General features: G+C 42.4%; 2 protein-coding genes across 3 annotated transcripts in view; both read left to right on the forward strand.

The window, feature by feature from the left end:
- LOC121536711 (methyl-CpG-binding domain protein 5) overlaps window positions 1-7089 on the forward strand; it is a 51359-nt gene extending 44270 nt beyond the window's left edge. The window contains exons 6-10 of the mRNA XM_041844158.2: window positions 114-391; window positions 1532-2581; window positions 3803-3879; window positions 4018-4093; window positions 4279-7089. Of these exons, the coding sequence (XP_041700092.2) occupies window positions 114-391; window positions 1532-2581; window positions 3803-3879; window positions 4018-4093; window positions 4279-4341 (1544 nt within the window). The 3' untranslated portion in view covers window positions 4342-7089. The remainder of the gene's footprint in view (window positions 1-113; window positions 392-1531; window positions 2582-3802; window positions 3880-4017; window positions 4094-4278) is intronic.
- A 554-nt stretch (window positions 7090-7643) lies between these two features.
- LOC121536709 (enhancer of polycomb homolog 2) lies at window positions 7644-20651 on the forward strand. Of its 2 annotated transcripts, XM_041844156.2 has the most exons (14): window positions 7644-8045; window positions 9393-9552; window positions 11756-11901; window positions 12091-12297; window positions 14122-14270; window positions 14703-14838; window positions 15092-15316; window positions 15443-15526; window positions 16520-16668; window positions 16833-17155; window positions 17844-17980; window positions 18187-18337; window positions 18599-18896; window positions 19309-20651. In XM_041844156.2, the coding sequence occupies exons 1-14, from the start codon at window positions 7893-7895 to the stop codon at window positions 19379-19381; spliced, it is 2391 nt and encodes a 796-aa protein (XP_041700090.1). In that variant the 5' UTR covers window positions 7644-7892; the 3' UTR covers window positions 19382-20651. The 2 variants fall into 2 exon arrangements, with proteins under 2 accessions (XP_041700090.1, XP_041700091.1); XM_041844157.1 differs by lacking the exon at window positions 19309-20651 and having other exon boundaries at window positions 18551-18638.
- The last annotated feature ends 87 nt before the right edge of the window (window positions 20652-20738 follow it).

Genomic DNA, 20738 nt, shown 5'->3' on the forward strand with positions numbered 1-20738 from the left:
TCTCTCTCTCTCTCTCTCTCTCTCTCTCTCTCTCTCTCTCTCTCTCTCTCTCTCTCTCTCTCTCTCTCTCTCTCTCTCTCTCTCTCTCTCTCTCTCCTTCCCCCTTTGTACAGGTGAGGTCAGCAGTTCTCTGAGCTGTGAGCTGAGGCAGGCCCGAGAGGAGAGTCTTCAGTCTCTCATCAGGAACAGCCAGGCCCATTCACTGCAACAACAGAGACAGCAGCAGCAACAGCTTGTTCAGGGCCAGCCTCAGGGTCTGTCCCAGGATCCGGGTCAGCACTCTATACAGGGCCAGCAGCACAGGTTCCAGGGCCAAGGCTCCCATCCTGATGCCCCTCTCCCTGATGATGCCTCCTCCATCCCCATGAACAGCCTCCTTCGGAGCTTCCAGGTCAGACAGTCTGTTTTCTTCCAGTTCAAGCCCCACATTTCTTTGGGTGACTTTCTGTGTATTTGGATGTTTGTGTGGTAGTTTAGGGATGTTTATTGTTGATTACAAACTACGTTTCCATTCAACATTTCATGTGGATGAATTACCTGACGCATAAAAAAAGTAACCACTGGGCTGATGTAAACATGAAATGCCGGTACAATTTAAAAAATCCCAACAGACAATTTGTTTGTTCGACATGGTGGGACATTTTTGTTGGAAACATTTATTATGCGAGAAATGGTGGTGGAAACGCCTTCATGCGCAAATATTGATATAATAACCATCATATCGAAGTAAACTTGGAGTCACACGATGATATGTTGTGTGGTCCTCCCACTACGGCTCGGGAACCCATGCAGTTTATTAGGCTACAGATGAAATAAGTTATGATGAACTTCACAGGTTGGTGAATGTGCAAGGTGATGAGCTTCATGCTCCTTCATGGTCCTCTGTAGCTCAGCTGGTAGAGCACGGTGCTTGTAACGCCAGGGTAGTGGGTTCGATCCCCGGGACCACCCATACACAAAAATGTATGCACGCATGACTGTAAGTCGCTTTGGATAAAAGCGTCTGCTAAATGGCATATTATTATTATTATTATTATTTCCAATAAATATCGAGGGTCATATTCTGGTGACATGATGATCGATGCTTGGCTGCCGTTTGACAAATACAAATATTATTGCTCTTATCCATAATAATCTCATCATGTAGGTAGCCTACCTGCACTTTATCTGCGAGGTGTTGGCTAGAGCGCACGTGCCAATACCGGAGTGGGCATATTTGCTATATAACAGTTTTTGTGACAAAACGATCAGTAGAGATGAAAATGCGATGGAAACCCATCTAACTTGTATTTTTCATCCGGTACATGGGAATTTAACAGCAAAAAAATAATAATGTAATGTGCACTATGTCATCACGCACAGCCTTTTATCCGCAGAAAGTATGTTTGATGGAAACACATCTCTGTTGTGTTTCCATCAAAATATTCAAAAATGCATCTTTTTGAATATTTGCATGAAAATCTGTTGCAAATCGGATGGAAACCTAGCTACTTTCAACATGTTTGAACCTCTCCCTCTCTTCTTGTTACAGGTGGGTTTGCCTGAGAGGATTCCACTGCCAAACAGAACTATGATGAGTCGACCGGGGATGATGTCCATGTCCCAACCCGGTGCCCCTTGTCTCCAGGAGGGTCATCAAGAATACCAGGCTGCCCAGGACCTTCACGGTGGTGGGGGAGAAGTTATTGATCCCATCCACAGGCCAGCGATGGGCACGGATAGCAAGAGCACGTTTAATGTCATCACATCAACGGGTGCTAGTGGTACCTTCGCTGCTTCTGTTGTCGGCGAGCCTGTCGACCTCTCCCATGCTGTTAACTCTGTCATTCATGGCCCCCTCCGCTCATATCAGGAGCCAGTGCCAGAGCCCCGACACCAACCCAAGGTGGGTCGGCCCCGCAAGAAGACCCCTGAACGGAACAACAACAGCTTCTCCCCTGTTGCTATGGAAGCTCCTATCAGATTCCGCTCGCCGCGACATGGAGCCCAAAGAAGACAATGGGACGGGCAGGCGGAGGGCCAGGAGCAGGCTGGTCTGTGGCGTAATGACAAGCTCCTCCAACCGCTTTCCTTAGCCCAGAGCAGAAACGGCACCTACCCAGAGAGGCCCAAAGGTCAGGCCCAGGTCCACTTAGGCCCTCAGGATCAAACAGCACTGCACTTCCCCAGTGACTTGTATGCCCATATGAATGGCAATGGTAGAGGCCTCACCTCGGGAAGACTACATTCCAGACACCCCAGCCTGTCCCCTGGTTCTTCCTCTGTCCCACCAGAGGGCCACTTTACCAAGGACTACAGCCACTACAACGAACATCTGAATGGCCAACTCAATGTGCACCTCAATGGGCACCACTACAATGGGCACCTGAACGGGAGCCTGAGCGGCGAGGAGGACCTGAGGCCTGGGGACTCTCCTTCCTCCAGTGAGGGGCTCCTGCTCCACCACAGGCCCAGAACTCAGGCCCACTACCCGGGAGATCTGCTCTGGTGCCAGGGCAAAGGCTTCCCTCCATGGCCAGGCAAAATGGGGAGCGTGGGGCACATGTACTCCCCTGGGATGGTGAATGGCATGCAGGGCAAGGTGAGCTTGTTGTGTACTCGGTGTTTTGGTGTGATCAATTATGATTGGTCACATGACTACATCAGATAAAGAAGTGGCGGTATCCGCCACAATTCCAGCCTCAGTTACAACACAATTTGACATTAAACTGTTGCTGCTACTACTACTGTACACATTACCAGTTTTTTTGATGATGGCAAAATAATGCTTTGTATAAGAGGGGAGTTTAAAAATACGTAGGCACTAGGCATGGCATGTCCCTGAAATATATTATATTCCTCACAAAGAGCATGACAGGGAGAGGGAAGAACTCCCACAGTGTTCTGCATAAAAAAACACCCCAATTCTGCTCTGTGGCACAGTCAAAGGCCTCGGAGACACCAAGGAATTAACATCAGGGTAAAACAGCATAATGGGTTTGACACCTTCCCAGAGGTCATTCTACCACCATTTTCACCTGTCTGTCGACATCCATTGCTTGAATTTATTCACTGCCTACTGTGTTTTGTTAGTTTTATTTTCAGAGCTACTGTTCAGGAACTTCAGTGTGGGAATCCTTGAGGGAATGTACTTTATTAAATTTTTCCTGGAATTACCCATATTATTTAAGCTAACATTGGGGCTAGGTGTTATTTCAGTTTGGTTTCATGCCTAGTTTGACTGTGCAGATAATATACAATAGTGGATGAATTTGCAATACCCACCCCTTTTACAGGCCTGTGTGGACAGCTATTTTAATGAATCTGACCCATTGTGTTGAGTAAATAAAATTAAAAGCAGTTTGGAAGGATAGGACAAGATGCTGCCTCTTTTAATTAGACAATTATTGAATGCTCTTTGTCTTACTTGGTGTTAAAGTAACTTGCAAGTTAGTCATTAGACAATAAAGCTTTATTGAAGTTGAGTCATTATAATTATGAATTGTGAAATAAGTCATTGCTTGCTTTGACCTGAGTCATTCTGCAAACTCATTTAGAACTTCTGTTCTGTGGACAGGGTAATGTAATGTTGGGGCTTTTGGTTTCACTTGGCTGTGTAACTGTGCCTGTTCAGGGAATAATAATGTGCCATTTAGCAGACGCTTTTATCATTTGTGCATACATTTTACGTATGAGTGGTCCCAGGAATCAAACCCACTACCCTGGCGTTAAAAGCGCCATGCTCTACCAACTAATGATCAACAGGTGATGTTTTGGTTTTATTCCCCCAGTGTTTGGTAATGTTGTTTCTACTTGCCTTCAGGTAGAGTCAGAGAAGTTCCAGAGGACACTAACAGAGGATCTGGAGACACTACACAAAGCAAACAAGATAACTAGAAAGTAAATTACCCTAGATGAATATGCTATTATGCTTTATTCTGTCCCTGTACAATGTTTTTATCAGATGAGGGATGAAGATAAAGTAATACAAATATGGTCTCTGCTAAATGACTAAAATGTAAAATGTCTTTCTTACAGTGGTCGAAAATGGAATAACCACCTAGAGGCTGCTATACAGGAGGCTATGTGTGAGCTGGATAAGATGACAGGCAATGTGAGTATTCCGATTCACTGTGATTTGGTTATTGTGTGTCCTGTACACACCTCTTTAGACATGACCTTTGGGTGCCCAAACGTGTGTGAGCCTCTCATTATGTCTACAGTCTATCTAAAGATGGTGTTCCATCACCCCCCACCCCCCCCCCCCCCCCACCCCCACACATTTCTTTGGTGCACCAGATGTCACAGAGAGACCGACAAGTCAAGACCACTAAACCCAAGAGGAGGAAGATCTCCAGATGACAGTAAATGTGTGGATCCGTTACTTTAGTGTCCTGCTGGGTAGCGGTCCATCTAGCCAATGGGTCTCGTGTAGCCGATGTGGAATCGCTAGCTAGTGTGTGCAATAGTAGCGACCATTGTCTAGTCTGTTGCATCAGCTTGGTACTTAGTCCAACTGGATTAGTGCTACAATCAGAGTCAACACTCCTTCCACCTTGACCACCACCAAGACACTGACAGTGAAGAAAGTACAAGAAAAGATGGAGGAACATAGCTGCAAAATAATAGCTGTGATATATCCACAGCTAGCTTGTCCTTATGGAAAATGAGATTCTACATATAAGGAAATAGTTGGTCCAAATATTTCTGAGGCATTTTAGATTATGCATTATATTCGGTGGTTAATTGTATATATTGTTCAGTATTATCATCGATGAGTCGACTTAATGCTAATTTTCTTATGTACATATGAATACAAAACTATATATGGTTCTCCTAATGTTTTTATTTTTCACAAAACGGTGCGGCCAGAGCTTTCATTTTTCAAAAGAAAAGCAGCAAAAAGGCATTTCTAATACAGATCTATTGAAACATGCTGTTAAGCATTGAACAGCTGAAGGATTATGATGTTGAACTTCAATAGACACTATTCTCATTTGCATGCAGCCAGTAAGGATGATCTTGTCCTGCTGGGAAGGCATATAGAGTGAGTCCCAAGAAAAGGAAATTGGAAGACTTGAAGATAGACCCACCGTATATCCTTTATCTGAATATAGAAGGACATGCAAATACTTTCTCTTTCTCTTACATTTCCTTTTTCTTTGTTCTTGTTTTTGTTTTTGTCCATGTTATCCAAGAAAAGAAAAAGCCATCAAGGGAAGGAGTCTGAAATATGCCTCTAAGTTACATTATTTGTACTCCCAAAGTAAAATGTATTTTCTCTGAATATTTTTGATAAACAGAAGATCTGTGTTATATCTGCAAAATGACTTTGACAGTATGTGTTTGTTCATGTAATTTAAAAAAAAGTTATTGTAAAGTATAAACTAATTTGTGTGGTATACAGTACATGCATTCTGAAACAAAGTATTCAATAGCAACAGTTGTAATATACGGTTCTGCCACTAGTGTTTAACCTACAATTATGTTCATATTTAAATGGTGCAAAAAGTATTAAGCTGTTTATTTTCTCTATCAAATCATTTAATTGAGCATTTCTCTGTGTTTTACCCTTGAATGTGTCATTTCAAGGGTCAAAATGCCTTAATAGTAAGGACTGCACATTTACAGGCCAGAAGAGATCAGTAGTATACTCATTGGTTTCCTTTGCTCTGCAAAGACAGTTTAAACGACCCAAGAAAGTATGAGTGAACTTTGATCCGAGCCTTATATCCAATGCTACAATTCCCAGCTGCCAAAGCTATGCCGTATCACAAGTTAAGACTTTAAGTTTCTATTATTTATCTTTTTAATACTCTATTGAATTAGTGGCCTTCATTTTGTTGATTTTCATTATTTGTGTTGCTTTTGTACTTTATAATTTATTTATGAATCCCATATTTATTTGTAGATATACATTGGTTACTTAGCAATAATACTAATGAGAGTTGTACGCTCTGAAAAGCCTTAGAGTATTATATATTTTTCTCTTAAAACAAATGAACAGCCTATATATGGATAAATATTCTGTCAGTGGTTTATAAATATACATTTATATATTTGTGTTTATTTATGAAGTGTACATTTTTGGACATTCAGTATGTGCATATAGTGTTCTTTTTTTCTCACTTGTGTCAACACTGAGTATACGCCCACGGCCTGAAGAAATTGTAAAATGTTTATTTTAAAATAGTGAACTTCATTTTCTGTACTTAATACCCTGACTCAGGAGGGGCACCTTCTGATTTGATCAGTCTTGTGAAAATCTGAAATTGTAAAACTGAGAAATGTACATGTTTGTCCAATTTGTGGTATTTAACATACAATATCAAGTAATCTGTGTTCAATCCTAACAGAACAACCGGGCATCCTAAAATGTAATAGTTAGGTTACCAAGTGTTAAAACAAGTATGTCATCAACATTATATCCATTTTGTTTATAAATATATAATATTGCACTCTTAATCCTAAAATTGGGGGTATATGAAGAGAGGCCACCGCTAGTCCATGGACAAAGTAAATAGTTTATTTATGTCTTCCATTTCAAACTTTTTGTCCATTGTAGTGATCTTGAGTGATTGTGTTTATATGGAATAAATGTTTTGTCTTCCTTTATTGAAACAAAATATTTTCTAATATCTTTTTTGAATTAGCTATTTATTGAATATGGTTTTAAATGTCCGTTTTATGCTCTTTATTTCAAAACATATGGTAAAGGCTGAGTGGCCCACGTTGTTTTTAATGGTTTTACAGTGGGAAAAGATTTTACATTTTTGTAAAGTATTTTCATTTTAAATATGATATGCATTGTTAGTAATTTGGTAATGTAACCGTCACATAATATGGCACCAACATCAAAGTATATTTTGTACTTGAGGTTCTTCTTCTGTTTTCAGTACATCTTTCTGAATACATAACAGCTGTAGCATTTTCCTTTTCTGCTTCTCCAGCAGAAATGTTTTAAATTTAGATAAGTGTGCCTGAAATTACACACAGTAAAGGTGGCTATTATGCTTTGTTCAAAATCTTTTAATGGTGTTTGTTCGAAAGGGATTTACAAATTTGACAAAGTATTGCATTCATTTTGCAATAAAAAATGTATTCTATCAACTGTGGCTTACGTTGTTATATTGTACATCTGTGTTAGTCTCTTCCAGTCATTGCATCAGATTGTCCCCTTCAAGCTACTAATTTCAACCCACCTACCCTAATTCACCACATATCCAAACACATCTGTATTTTATATTGCCAGTTTAAATGTGGAAGACTAAGGCAATAAAATATTAGATTTTGTTTCAAAAGGATATGTTTTCACACTATTAAGTGAACTGTCAATTATTCGATAACTACCCTCTGCAATTTTGAAATGATTGGCAACATTTGTATTGATCTTAAACCAGATCATGCTGGGCTCAACTGTTGCAAATGACATGGGTACCTGGAATTGGCCTACTTGAAGTTTACTAGTGTTTGGTGTAAGTGAACAATCCCCACAATTATGTTCTACATGTTTTTCAACACAACTTAAACGTAATACTGTACCAGGCAAATATAAAAGTGTGGCGTGTTACATGACTTCTTCATGCATGTTGTATGAGATGCGCGCGCAACACCAGGGCCCATGTTTTTCGGATGTCTCGCGCTGGCTGTCGGGATTGCTCAGGCGCTGTGGACATGTCCGCCATGTTTTTCATGGCACTGGGAGTGGATCACCTGAGAAAAATAGCTTCTAAATCCAGTTAAACTCGACCAGAAATGGCTTTTCGCACTTGATTTCGACAAAATGGGAACCAATGAAGCCTGCTATTGTGAAATCAACCGAGTCCCTTGTGGATTTATACCATTTTTTTGAGCGAATTCTGGCGGGATACATGTTTCCTTCGCGTTCTATGTGAGTGCGATTGGGGCAAACAATGAGTAAACTATCGTTCCGAGCTCGAGCGCTAGACGCCGCCAAACCTCTCCCCATATACCGCAACAAAGACCTTCCAGACCTAAATGACTGCGTTTCGATCAACCGGGCTGTGCCGCAGATGCCTACAGGGATGGAAAAAGAAGAAGAATCGGTAAGAAAACGTTTAAAAATTTAGATATCTTACAATTATTTAATGTGCACGGTAGTGTGATTTGTATTCTTTATGTATTTACGCAACATGTTGTGCGTATGTTTGTGTATTTATGCTGAGGGCCCGTCATCTCACGCTTGTTGCGTAGTAAATCGTAGTATTTACGCCATATATACTCTCATAGCGTAAATAACGAGGTTTGCTTATGAATGGTAGTGCTTTCTTCCACTACTGACGTTAATGATTTTACGTACATTTTCTTGGTGACTTGCGCAATGTTGCGATTGATAACAAACAGGCGTGCGTTGTAGTAAACTAAGCTAACATGCAGTCAGTGCTTTCTCATCCAACCTTGTATATTTCTGAAGTAACTAGTTAGCTAACTAGCTAAACAAAGATAGTCCCTAGCTAGCTAGTTAACTTAGAGGCCAATGAGACTCTTTTCACTAAGAAAGTAACGTTAGCTAACGTACTAAAACTAAGCAGTAGATGTGTGGGTGACAGATAGGAAGCCAAGGCGCCATAAACCAACCATGGCACACTTGTAGACTAATGTAATGTAGCTAGCTACTTCTCTTTGATCATCTGTATTGTTGTTACATCAGTGCAGATGTAGTATTGCCTGCAGTCAAACACCACTGAAATGAGCCCAACACCTTTTCAAGTTGTTTCAGGAGGTTTCATCACCATAATGCTGCAAGTTGGTTTGGTTTGCATGTGCTGCCTATGAACCCATTCCATACAGGGTGTTATTTGCAGACAAAACTGTTTTGTCTGTTGACTGTCTGTACAGCATATGAAAGGCATTCTTGCTGTCATGATACGGAAAAATGCAAACATGGTAGTTTTTGATTGAAGATAAGATGCATGTTAGTAGTGGGCAATTCCAAGGTAACAGAATGCTGCTGAGACTCAGATGTTTCACTTTAAAACGTATGTCAAACAAAAACCAGTGATTGCAAAATTAAACAAACCGTACAATTCTATGCAAAAGGAATACTTAAAAAAATGTCCACAGAACATTTAACAAAAACACATCTACTTGAAGAACAGTGCAGATGCAAACTTTGGTAACAGAATGTTTCTGCTGTGATTCTGCTAACAAACTTTGCATTGGTTATTGTTTGACATCTTGAGTCTCAGCATCATTCTGTTACCATGGAATTGCCCTAGTAGGTTTGTACTATTAAGTAAACACATTGATCAAGCTCTCTGCTCACTGTCTTTTTACCTATTCTCTCCCTTACTCCCTCTCTCTCTTCCTCTTGCTCTCTAATACACTCTCTCTTTTTGTCTGAATTGTGCCAATACAGGTTTTCTAAAAATGTCAATCTTTCTTTCCCTCAGGAGCACCATCTCCAGAGGGCCATCTCTGCTCAGTCCGTTTTCAGGGAGAAGAAGGAGAACATGGTCATCCCGGTGCCGGAGGCGGAGAGCAACATCACTTACTACGACCGTCTCTATAAAGGAGAGCTCAGGATCCCCAAACAGCTCTTCCACATCCAGCGTGAGTAGCATTTATTGGCAGCAGCTTCTGTAGGCTACTCCCCTCCGATCCAACTCTCACACACATATTCACTCAGAGGACAAATATTGACAAGCTATCAAATGGTTTCTGAAATGTCACGTGCCAAACCTGGATAGTGAATCTTTGGCCAGCCCATCAAGCTAGCACATCTTTGTCTGTCTGTCTGTCAGCCAGCCGAGGTTGTAGAGCAGGGGCAACCAAACTGGGACGACGTCAGAAGGTTCCAATATATAATGTATTTATATATTTTTCGAACTTAGTCGGGTTTTCAACTTACTGTTGAGAGTTAGAAAAGTAGAATACACAAGGTGCAATATCTACATTTGGTAGTGCATCTGCAGTTTTCCACTTGTTATGTCAGTCACTGACAGTCAGTCAATTAGCCCATGTCAGCTAAAAACAAATGTCATTGCTAGATAAGGTAGTCTGGCCAGCTATCTAAACCTTGTAGTAATCATCACCAAATTACCTACCAGGCACGTAGGGCATGTGCTCACGTCCAGGGGCCCCCATTGATCTTGTTAGTCACTCTCACTCAGATATCATGTGAACATGGCATAAGTCATGGCAAAATGTGTAGAATTGCAGGAAATTAGCTTTAAAACAGCAAAAGTTGATCTCCGCCCCCTATGGTAAAATGTGTAGAATGGAAGGAAAATACCAGGTGAAACTGAAAAAAAATGATCCACTACCAAGAGGGGGTGCACTAAAATGTTTTGCCCGTGAGGTGCAGATCTGGGGAAAGGTACCAAAATATGTCTGCCGCATTGAAGGTCTCCAAGAACACAGTGGCCTCCATCATTCTTAAATGGAAGAAGTTTGGACCACCAAGACTCGTCCTAGAGCTGGCCGCTAAGCTAAACTGAGGAATCGGGGGAGAAAGGCCTTGGTCAGAGAGGTGACCTAGAACCTGATGGTCACTCTGACAGAGCTCCAGACTTCCTCTGTGGAGATGGGAGAACCTTCCAGAAGGACATCCATCTCTGCAGCACTTCACCAATCAGGCCTTGATGGTAGAGTGGCCAGAAGGAAGCCACTCCTCAGTAAAAGGCACATGACAGACCTCTTGGAGTTTGCCAAAAGGCACATAAATGACTCTGTCCATGAGAAACAAGATTCTCAGGTCTGATGAAACCAAGATTGAACTCTTTGGCCTGAATGCCAAACGTCACGTCTGGAGGAAACCAGGCACCGCTCATCACCTAGCCAATACCTTCCTTACAGTAAAGCATGGTGTTGGCAGCATCATACCGTGGGGATGTTTTTCAGCGGCAGGGACTGGGAGACTAGTCAGGATTGAGGGAAAGATGAACGGATCAAGGTACAGAGAGATCCTTGATGAAAACCTCAGACTGGGGCGACTGTTCACCTTCCAACAGGACAACGACCCTAAGCACACAGCCAAGACAACGCAGGATTGGCCTCGGGACAAGTCTCTGAATGTCCTTGAGTGGCCCAGCCAGAACCCAGACTTGAACCCAATCGAACATCTCTGGAGAGACCTGAAAATAGCTGTGCAGCGACGCTCCCCATCCAAACTGACAGAGCTTGAGAGGATCTGCAGAGAAGAATGGGAGAAACTCCCCAAATACAGGTGTGCCAAGCTTGTAGCGTCATACCCAAGAAGACTCAAGGCCGTAATCGCTGCCAAAGGTGCTTCAACAAAGTACTGCGTAAAGGGTCTGCATACTTATATATTTCAATTTGATTTATTTTTTAATACATTTGCGGATATTGTGTGTACATTGATGAGGAAAAACTATTTAATCTATTTTAGAATAAGGCTGTAACGTAACAATGAAGGGGTCTGAATACTTTCCGAATGCACTGCAAATGGCTAGAATTTGATTGTTTGAAGTGTGATTTTATGATCACTTAAAAGCCCTTGTTTCAAGACTCTAAAAAGCTATTGTTTACCTTTTTAAAAATATTTGTAAATGCATCATGTCTATTTGTTCGGGCCGCAGCACACCACTCAGATTTTTTTCTGTCTCACCAAGCCCAAAAGTTTGAGCACCCCTGTTATAGAGCAATTGATGTAAATTGTTACAATCACTTTCACAAGATGAAATCTGTCCTCAGCCAACCAGCTGTAATTGGTTAGAGGCCATACACTTAATTAATTTGCACCAAGAATACCTTTTTGCTGACCTAATCTGATCCTCTCTTCCTCTTCTCATAGCCCTGGGTCTGGATAATGAGAAGCCAGACTATGACATGGACTCAGAGGATGAGACCCTCCTCAACAGGCTCAACCGCAAGATGGAGATCAAACCCATACAGTTTGAGACCATGGTGGACAGGTTGGAGAAAGCCAGCGCAAACCAGGTAACATAACACCCTCCATCTAGACCAGCAGCAATTGTGTTATCAAGAGAGCTTCTCTGTGCTAATAGAAGATTGACCGTTTTAGTGCCAGAGGACCTGGATGGAATGTTGCTTTAAGAGGCTTTGCTCTGGAAAATAATCAAAGGAAACACTGTAATAAATGAAACTTCCTTCTCCGTTTGCTCACAGCTGGTCACTATCACAGAGGCCAAACTGCTACTGAATGAGGATGACTACCTCCTGAAGTCAGTGTACGACTACTGGGTGAGAAAGAGGAGGAACTGCCAGGGCCCGTCGCTCATCCCCCTCATCAAGCAGGAGAAGAGAGACGGCTCCACCAACAACGACGCCTACGTGGCCTTCAGGCGGCGCACAGAGAAGATGCAGACCAGGAAGGTGAGAAAGGAGAATCACATGGCTTGGTCTCCTCACACTTCGATTAGATGCAGTTTCAGTATCGGGCAATACTTGTCTATTCTTTCAAGGTTTGGAGCCTTGCACAATTTCATTTATCGTTGTTTGTGTTGCAAGTAATTTGTTTCATGTTAGCTACATTTACATTTTTGTCATTTAGCAGACGCTCTTATCCAGAGTGACTTACAGGCGCATTTCTGGTTAAGTGCCTTGCTCAAGGGCACAACGACAGATTTTCACCTAGTCAGCCCGGGGATTCGATTCAGTGACCTTTCGGTTACTGGCCCAATGCTCTTAACTGCTATACGCTCCATTGATGTGCTCTCCAAGCATTTTCATGAATATCTCTGTACCCTAACTCAGTCAGGATCTCTGCAGACCTGCTAACCTGCATGCATTTTGTATACCATGCATGCACTTTGAGGTCAAAGTACGCTAGTATGAAAAACTACCCATAAATAGGCTTTGAGTTGGCACATTGTGGAGCTGAGCCAGTCAGAGGACTTGGGCGAGTCGTAGTACTATTTTCCTCCCTCAAGCTGCTCTCCACTTCGTCTGTTGATACCACTGATGTGTGAGGAAAAAGGGTAGGGGAAATGGATAAGGAACCGTTTGCTAAATACATGTTCCAAAATTGTATGTGTTGGTCAAGCACAACCACTATTATTTCATTGTTAGCTCCTTAGCTAATGCGACGAAGGTAGTTAGCTACATCGTTTAGTCAACTAAGGGAGAACACTTTCTTGCCCGCTAGCTTTGATCTACGCAACGGTAGTAGGCGCGAGCGCATTGACGAACAAGGAAGCGTGCAGTGTTGCGGTAGTTCATTGTGTGTCACTGCGTGCATGGAAAAACCAAAACAGACATGGCAGAGAGCTGTTCCACTAAAACCGTCCTTCACGGAAAGTTATTTTAGACTGTTAAAGATTAGTAGGCCTGTCTTAATTAATCAGCTCTTGATCTGTCCTCTTGATATAGCTGCTTGTCAACAGTACTAGGCTGCTAGTGATGTGATAATAGTCAGTTCACCAATGACAACAAAACATTTTGAATGATTGGTAGCCTAGTAGTCTGACCTAACTTGATGGATTTGGTCAGGGATGGAGATCTGAAACAAGCTTATATAGGCCTAGACTACTACATTGCATACAGTAATTGAATTATTCTGAATTTTCTCCTCAAATAAAATTAGAGGCCAGTTTACAGGCCAGTTTACATTTTCACTAGACTATCCACAAAAATACACCTATTAATTAGAATAATCATTACCCCTAAATTTCACCTAGAAAAAAGTGTAATTGAGACCACATCAACTTAATTTACGATGAAATACAATACTTCTGTGTTGGCTACATTGTTTTATATAATTTAAGACTCTAGGTTTCAGGAAATGGCAGTTACAGGTTTTTCAAAAATACAAAATGCTCCAACTTCCTGAGCGGGATGTTGACTGACACCCTCCAGACCTCCCCCCTACCCTACCTTAGGCCTACATCAGCACCACCTTGTCATAAAATCCTAGGGAGAGCCCTGATTGTACATTTAAACGTATTTCTACTTAGCTATTGAAGAGCAGCCAATTACCAAGTACCCATAAGTCTATAGCCTACCACTCCTACTGAGGCAGTCTTTTGCCAACCTCATCATTAGGCTGAAATCATTAAGCAGTGTCTTGTCTGCCGGTGTTGCCGCCGCGCTGAAGTGGTACTCTTAAAAATTATTTATGTTTGGCAAGTCTGCCTCTGTGTCGGCTTGATGATCCTGAGGGTTAGTATAGTTGTTTGACCGTGTCGCTCTCTTGTTCAGAACCGTAAGAATGACGAGGCGTCCTATGAGAAGATGCTGAAGCTCCGGAGGGAGTTCAGCCGCACGGTCACCATCCTGGAGATGATCAAGAGGAGGGAGAAGAGCAAGAGAGAGCTGCTGCACCTCACACTGGAGGTGGTGGAGAAAAGGTGAGCCTTAAAAGCATTGAGGGGTTAGAGGGATGGTAGCCGGTGTGTGTGAGATTGTGTGCCCTATTAGTGCCTTGTTTCTCACAGTGTGTGTGATTGTAGCCGGTGCCTTATTAGTGTTGCATGGTGTAACCCAGCAGGGCTTTCTGTGTCAGAGCAGAGCAGACTAGAGGTCATGCTGAGTGATATATTGCAGTTCTCACTTAGTTTCTAACACTGTAACACACTTCTTCTAGTCCTGGTTCTAAAAGAGAACATCTTCTTTCAGCCTGTCCTTACATGTTGTTGATGAATACTGTCAGTCAATATGAATGATGGACAAATTACTACAAATTGCTGCCTTTTTTCCTCCCTTCCCCCCTTCTGTCTTTTTTACCCTGTATATTGAATTAATGAATGTGTTCCTATTATTTGTGTTTTGTTTCCATGTAGATGTCAGATGGGTGACTTTACGGGTGAAGTCCTCAGTGAGGTGACGGCCCCTCTGGCTGAGAAACCCATCTACACTGCTCCAATCATTCTAACCAACGGGAACCGCCATAACCATAAAGCTGAGGTCAAAATCAAGGTAATATATGGGCTTCTATTGTCCATAACATTACCTCTTTCCTTTTACCTGATGTTTTTACAATTGACAATAAAGCAGTTCAGAAGAGGGGATGCTGCAGGATGCACCGGCAGCACACTGATTTACATTTCAAGAAATTAAATGATTCACATGCAGCAATGACCTCTTTTCACTCTGAACATTTGACCATGAATAAATCTTGTCTGTCTGGCTCTTGACTTCACAATATCTAATTCCACACTTTCCCTTTCAGGCGCACAAGTCAGGTAGTCTCCAGCACCATAGGCACCACCACGTCTCGGTGAAGGACGAGGATCCCTTTGACTTTGTCAGACCAAAGAAGAAGTACACCAGGCGGGACCCCCTGTGCCGCCCTGGCAGGCCCACCAAGCGCCAGCACATCGTTAACAAGGCCGATATCAAACAGTATGACTTCCACAGCTCTGGAGAGGAGGAGGAGGAGGAGGACTACCCACTGGTCAGTACCTCTGAGAACAGGGTTCTGATGATGACAATATCATGGTGGAGAAGTTCATACATTATGTCATATTTGGTTTGTGAGCAAGTATGTATTTTAAAGTCTTGTTTTTTTGGCCTCTTTCAGTCTCCGCCATCAGAACCAGACGAGGAGAACGATCCAGATGGAGCATTTGCCTTCAGAAGGAAAGCAGGCTGTCATTACCTTGCTGTGAGTCTCACTGCAATCAGAAGTGCAATTGAAGTATATTCTCTCACATTCAGTTCCGATTCCACACATTATTACAGGGGCACGTTAGCTTTCAGAAATGTTGAAAATGCAGACCATCCAAGAATCTGTGTTTTTAAACCATTTTCATCTGCGTTTTATACCATTTCACCTGCGTTTTATATTGAAAGTCAGCACTGGCTGCGTCTGAATACCCATATTAGCATACAACATACTTAAACTGCATACTATGTGCTCATCGCCACATACTATTTAGCACGTACCGTTGAGTAGAAAATATGCAGTATGCCGCAACGCAGAAGCGATTCCTGTCTGGCTGAGTAGGTGGGGCGTGGCGTGTGTGGGTGGGTTTTCCCAAATTCAACAGACATGCATCACATTAACCAGCCTGATAATAGCTAATTTCTAATTCGATTTTCTCTCAACTCTGAATAGAATAGGAATGGAGTTATAGGCCTATTTAGGCTGGTTACAGGCAGACTATCACATTCGGCCTATACCGTAGCCCATTTATCCTATTTAAAAAGGACTGAAGACAGAAACAGATCATTTGGTTCCATTTCAACATATTTATTAGTGGAAACCAAAGTGCTGTAACATATAGAAATTAATTAAAATAGCCTAGTACACACCAAAACTTTTCAAATGTTCAAATCAAATGGCTAAAGTGAGAAGTGCAGCTGAAGCACAAAATTAGTCCTTTTACGTTCATGATTTGGAGCAAACCCTGACTGAAGCCGTGCAGAATTTCAATAAGAAACATTTTAGATCTGCGTTTACAAGGTGCAGCAATATATTTTTATTTCCTTTTTTACATGAAAAACGCAAAGTCCTGCGTTAACGCGGCCCCTGTTATTAATCTGTGACAATATTGTGGTATTGGGTCTAGTCTGTGGGTAAGGTGGTATTTGGTCCTTTCTGTATGGTGCTGTAGGTAGCTAAATGAGTAAATGTTTCCTCTGCCTGTCTTTGCAGCCCTGTGTGGACCAGAGCTCTGGGCTCCTGTGGGATCACCCTGAGCTGGCAGGGCTGGATGCTCTTCGGCATCGTCACTCCCTTACCGCCCTCTCTGTACCCCAACGCTGTGTGGGACTGGCACGCAGGAGGGTGGGCCGAGGTGGCAGGTAACCAACTCCTCTTATCATCCACCTCTCAATATCTCCTTTTTGGTTATGTATTCTGTTGATTTATTAAGGGCCAATGATACACATGAACTCACATTGTGATTTCTCTAAATGAAATGTGCTTGGATTGTCACTAAGATTCCACAAATTCCCCCTCTTCTCAGGATCCTGTTGGATCGGGCTTCATCAGACCTGGACGGCGCATTAAAGAAGCTGGACTCAGCCGTCTTCACATCCTCCCCCTTCACCAGGCCTTGGGCTCCAGACCTTACTGATCCCCGGCCCTCCTCACAGAACCACAGAACTATGCCTGGCTCTGCCTCCTCACTGGCAGACATCGTGAGCAACATCCAGACCCTGAGGTGGCGCTGTTTCAGACCTAGGCCCACCCAGGGTGACGGCAGTGGGGACGGGAGGATGGGCAGACCTTCCGTGGATACCAGGTTGTCTGGAGGGCTGTTGGTTCACTCCAAGAACAGTGGCTCAGGTGAGTTCCTCCTCAACCCCACCCCATGGTGATTCTAAAGTCCACCCCTCCGTTTCTATCTCTCAACGGCCTTTGCATTTATATGTTGGAACCAAGCCGCTCCCAAACGTCATTTAACTGTATAGGCCTAGTTTCCATGTTGGCTATATTTTTTAAGGATGCTGCTTGCTGAACACATTTGGTTCTCCATTGAAAATAGGCAGGTCAGATGGGATTTGTTTGGATTTGGTTTTCTTTTTCCTCGTCAGCCCCCTGGTTGCAGGCTGTCGTCATGTTTCTCTGCAGTAACTGTTCTTTCTCAGAACTGTCAGCAAGGGTTGATTCATAACTCCCAGTCAGACATGATTTGTGTAGGGAAGTGGAAAGGCTGCCACTGAACTGTAGACTGCTAGGGGGGGTTGCACTTCAAGGAACTTCCAGTCAATCAGTTGTGGCCTCCACTCACTCCTAGCTGCATTTTCTGGAATAGCTCCACTATGACCCCTAGTGTTAGGGAGTGGTAACCCAGGCAGTCTTCATCTCCTCGCCGTATCTTCCTACCTTCAAAGATTACTACAGTTCTCCATCTGCTCATCTTCCCTCCCTCTTTGCTGTGTACACTCCCCCTCTCTGTCTCTCTTTCTCTCTCTTTCTGTCACTGTGTCTTTCCCTGTCTGATGGTCTTCTCCCTGTTCTCCTATACTGACAGGTGGTATCACAGAGGAGCAGTACCAGACTCATCAGCAGGCTCTGGCCCAGATGCAGAAACAGCAGCTGGCTCAACTGCAGCTGAAAGCTCCTCCTCCCCAGCAGCATTCCCCACTGCCAGAGCGACAAAACACACAAGTACACACACCATCTTTCACCTCTTCAAAGATAACTATATACACAGCATTCCTAATGACTTCGGTCCAGTAGGTGGGGCAGAATTCATTGTCATTTGTATTTATATGTTGATATGTTGGTAGGCTTCAAACAGCTCAGCGCATGTTTTGATGTCTGTTATGGCAGTGTTGTTATGTTCTAAAGACTGTCCTAATATTGTGTTGTAGACTTCTGGCTCCGCTGATTGCATCATATCAAAGACTCTGGACTCGGCTAGTGCCCATTTTGCGGCATCAGCTGTGATCAGTGCTCCAGGCCAGGTCAACAATGAGAACAAACCACACAATACCAGCGTCAACGGGGTCGTCCAGCCTTCAGGTGAGCTTCGGATGAACATGTAGTCTAGATTAGAACATGTCATACATTTTAATTCTCTCAGATATTCTATTATAGTTGGATACCATAGTGGGATTGAGGCATTGGTAAACTATTGGAGGATTGAAAACAGACTTGTTGGGTTGTTTCTGATCAGGGGATGCTAAATGACCACCCCACCTCATTAATTTACTTGTAAGGTATGTGCTTATTCAGGTAATAGGCCTACTCAGGTTTGACGGTGTCATATCACCTCTCCTGCAGGGACCTCCAGACCTTTTCACTCCACCAGCACATCCCAGAGTGGCACAGGGTTGGACAGGTCAGGTCTTACCTCCTCCAGCGGAGGCCCTCTGCTACCTGCCCACGCCACCTCCTCCTCGCCCCAGTCTCTGCCCAACCATCGGGGCCACGGCAGTGCTGTCTCTCCTGCCCACCACCACCACAACGCCAGACCCTCTGCCCCCTCGCCGTCTGCCTTAAAGCTGGCCACCGTGGCTGCCAGTAGCCTGGACCGCGTGGCCATGGTGACGCCCGCCTCTGCCATCAGCAGCATGGCCAGGTAAGACCAGAATACATTTCAGTTGTATATATTTTTGTATGTCCGTAACTTCTGCCTCATCAGCACACATAATATATCTCCGTATGTCCATAACTTCTGACCTGTCCAGCAATTACTATAATAATAATAATATAATATGCCATTTAGCAGACGCTTTTATCCAAAGCAACTTACAGTCATGTGTGCATAAATTTTTACATATGGGTGGTCCCGGGGATCGAACCCACTACCCTGGCATTACAAGCGCCATGCTCTACCAATTGAGCTACAGAGGACCACGATTACTAGATTCTTCATTTCTTGTTCTTTCATTTAGAATGGCTGATATACATCACTTTTGTTTTCATTTTCCAGGCATACGTATTTGCTATGTATCTGAATAATTAATTACTATATTTATTCATTTTTGTAGGGATAATCACGAACCTGAGAGACTTGCATTGAACGGCATATCAGAGACCACAGTACCAATGGAGGTGACATAACCCCCTCCCTTCCTCCTCCCTCATCCCCATTCTGCTTAGACCGGTGAATGTGACAAACGGAACACAAGCTCCAGCCGCAGCCACAAGAGGGCAAGTGTATACAAGGACCTATACAGAATCGAGCATATCAAAATATTATAACAAGTGTCAATATTATAAATGTACATTTTGTAAATTGGGAATATCACTACCTTGTAAGATAGTATATTTGTATCATTAGTATGTTTATTTTTTTCTGTTATGTGAATTCTAGCTAATTTGTCATCATGCCTTTGCACTTGAAAAATGCAAACAATATAGTACATGTCAAAATGCAAAAACCATTTGTGTTGGGATCATGAGAATGAACCACGGATCCTCTATCACTTGTTTTCACTATTTATTTTGCAATGTTTACATTTTTGTATCTAAAGAGAAAACAAATCAGCAAAATATGTTTGCGAAATATGGACATCAGTCTTGCTAGCATATTTGGTTCTTGTGCTTTTTTTTCTAACGATGGAAAAATGAGCCTGATTTTTGATTTGGTTTCACAAATTGAATAGTTATGGTCTTTTTGTAAGTAGATTAATAGTGGCATTTTTTCCCCCCTTCAGGCAAGTATTTTCTGTTACTTTGTCAGTTGTAACAGGAATTGATTTGTCTTTTTAATTTTTTATTCTGTTTTCTTTTCCTTTTTCATTCGATGCAGAATTTTCCAAAAGCAATGAGGAAATCTTAAAAATGAGCCATTCGCCATACAAACCTATTTATTTACATTTAAATCAAAATGACAAATAAATGCATCCTAAAATCAATCTGCAGATGTAAAGCAGGAAAACATTTTTTATAATATATTTGCCTTTTTAAACGGGTAGGGAGTTTAAGCCAATTAACAGTACACATGAATCTAACCATTCTATCTGTAATGTATTGCGTTGTATAATCTTGCACATTACTTGGCAACTCTGTTGAACGACTACCCCTTTGGATTGGGCGGTGCACATCAATATTTTGGGGTATTTTTTTTCTCCTTTGGTCAAGGGGCAAGTAACATGTTGAAACGATGTCTGATGGTCAGTGATTGACCTCCTGTAGATTAGTGTAGTTGATGTAGTGAATTCCTGTACATGTATTAGAAACCTGTTTAGATAATAATTAGTAATGCCTAGTGTTCATGCACTATTTCTTCAGACATACATTTTTCCCTGTTACTTGTTCTTGGAGTGTTTCAGAAAAAAATGCTGGGAATTAAATAAATATAACTATACATATCAGTATAACAACTCTCTTTCATCTGGTTTAAGCCATTTCTTCACCACTTCTTTGACAGTGAGTTATGTATTTAGCCTTGAGTGAGGTTTTATTGTGGCTCAGG

Source organism: Coregonus clupeaformis, chromosome 23 (assembly GCF_020615455.1).
Source record: "Coregonus clupeaformis isolate EN_2021a chromosome 23, ASM2061545v1, whole genome shotgun sequence".
Taxonomy (NCBI): domain Eukaryota; kingdom Metazoa; phylum Chordata; class Actinopteri; order Salmoniformes; family Salmonidae; genus Coregonus; species Coregonus clupeaformis.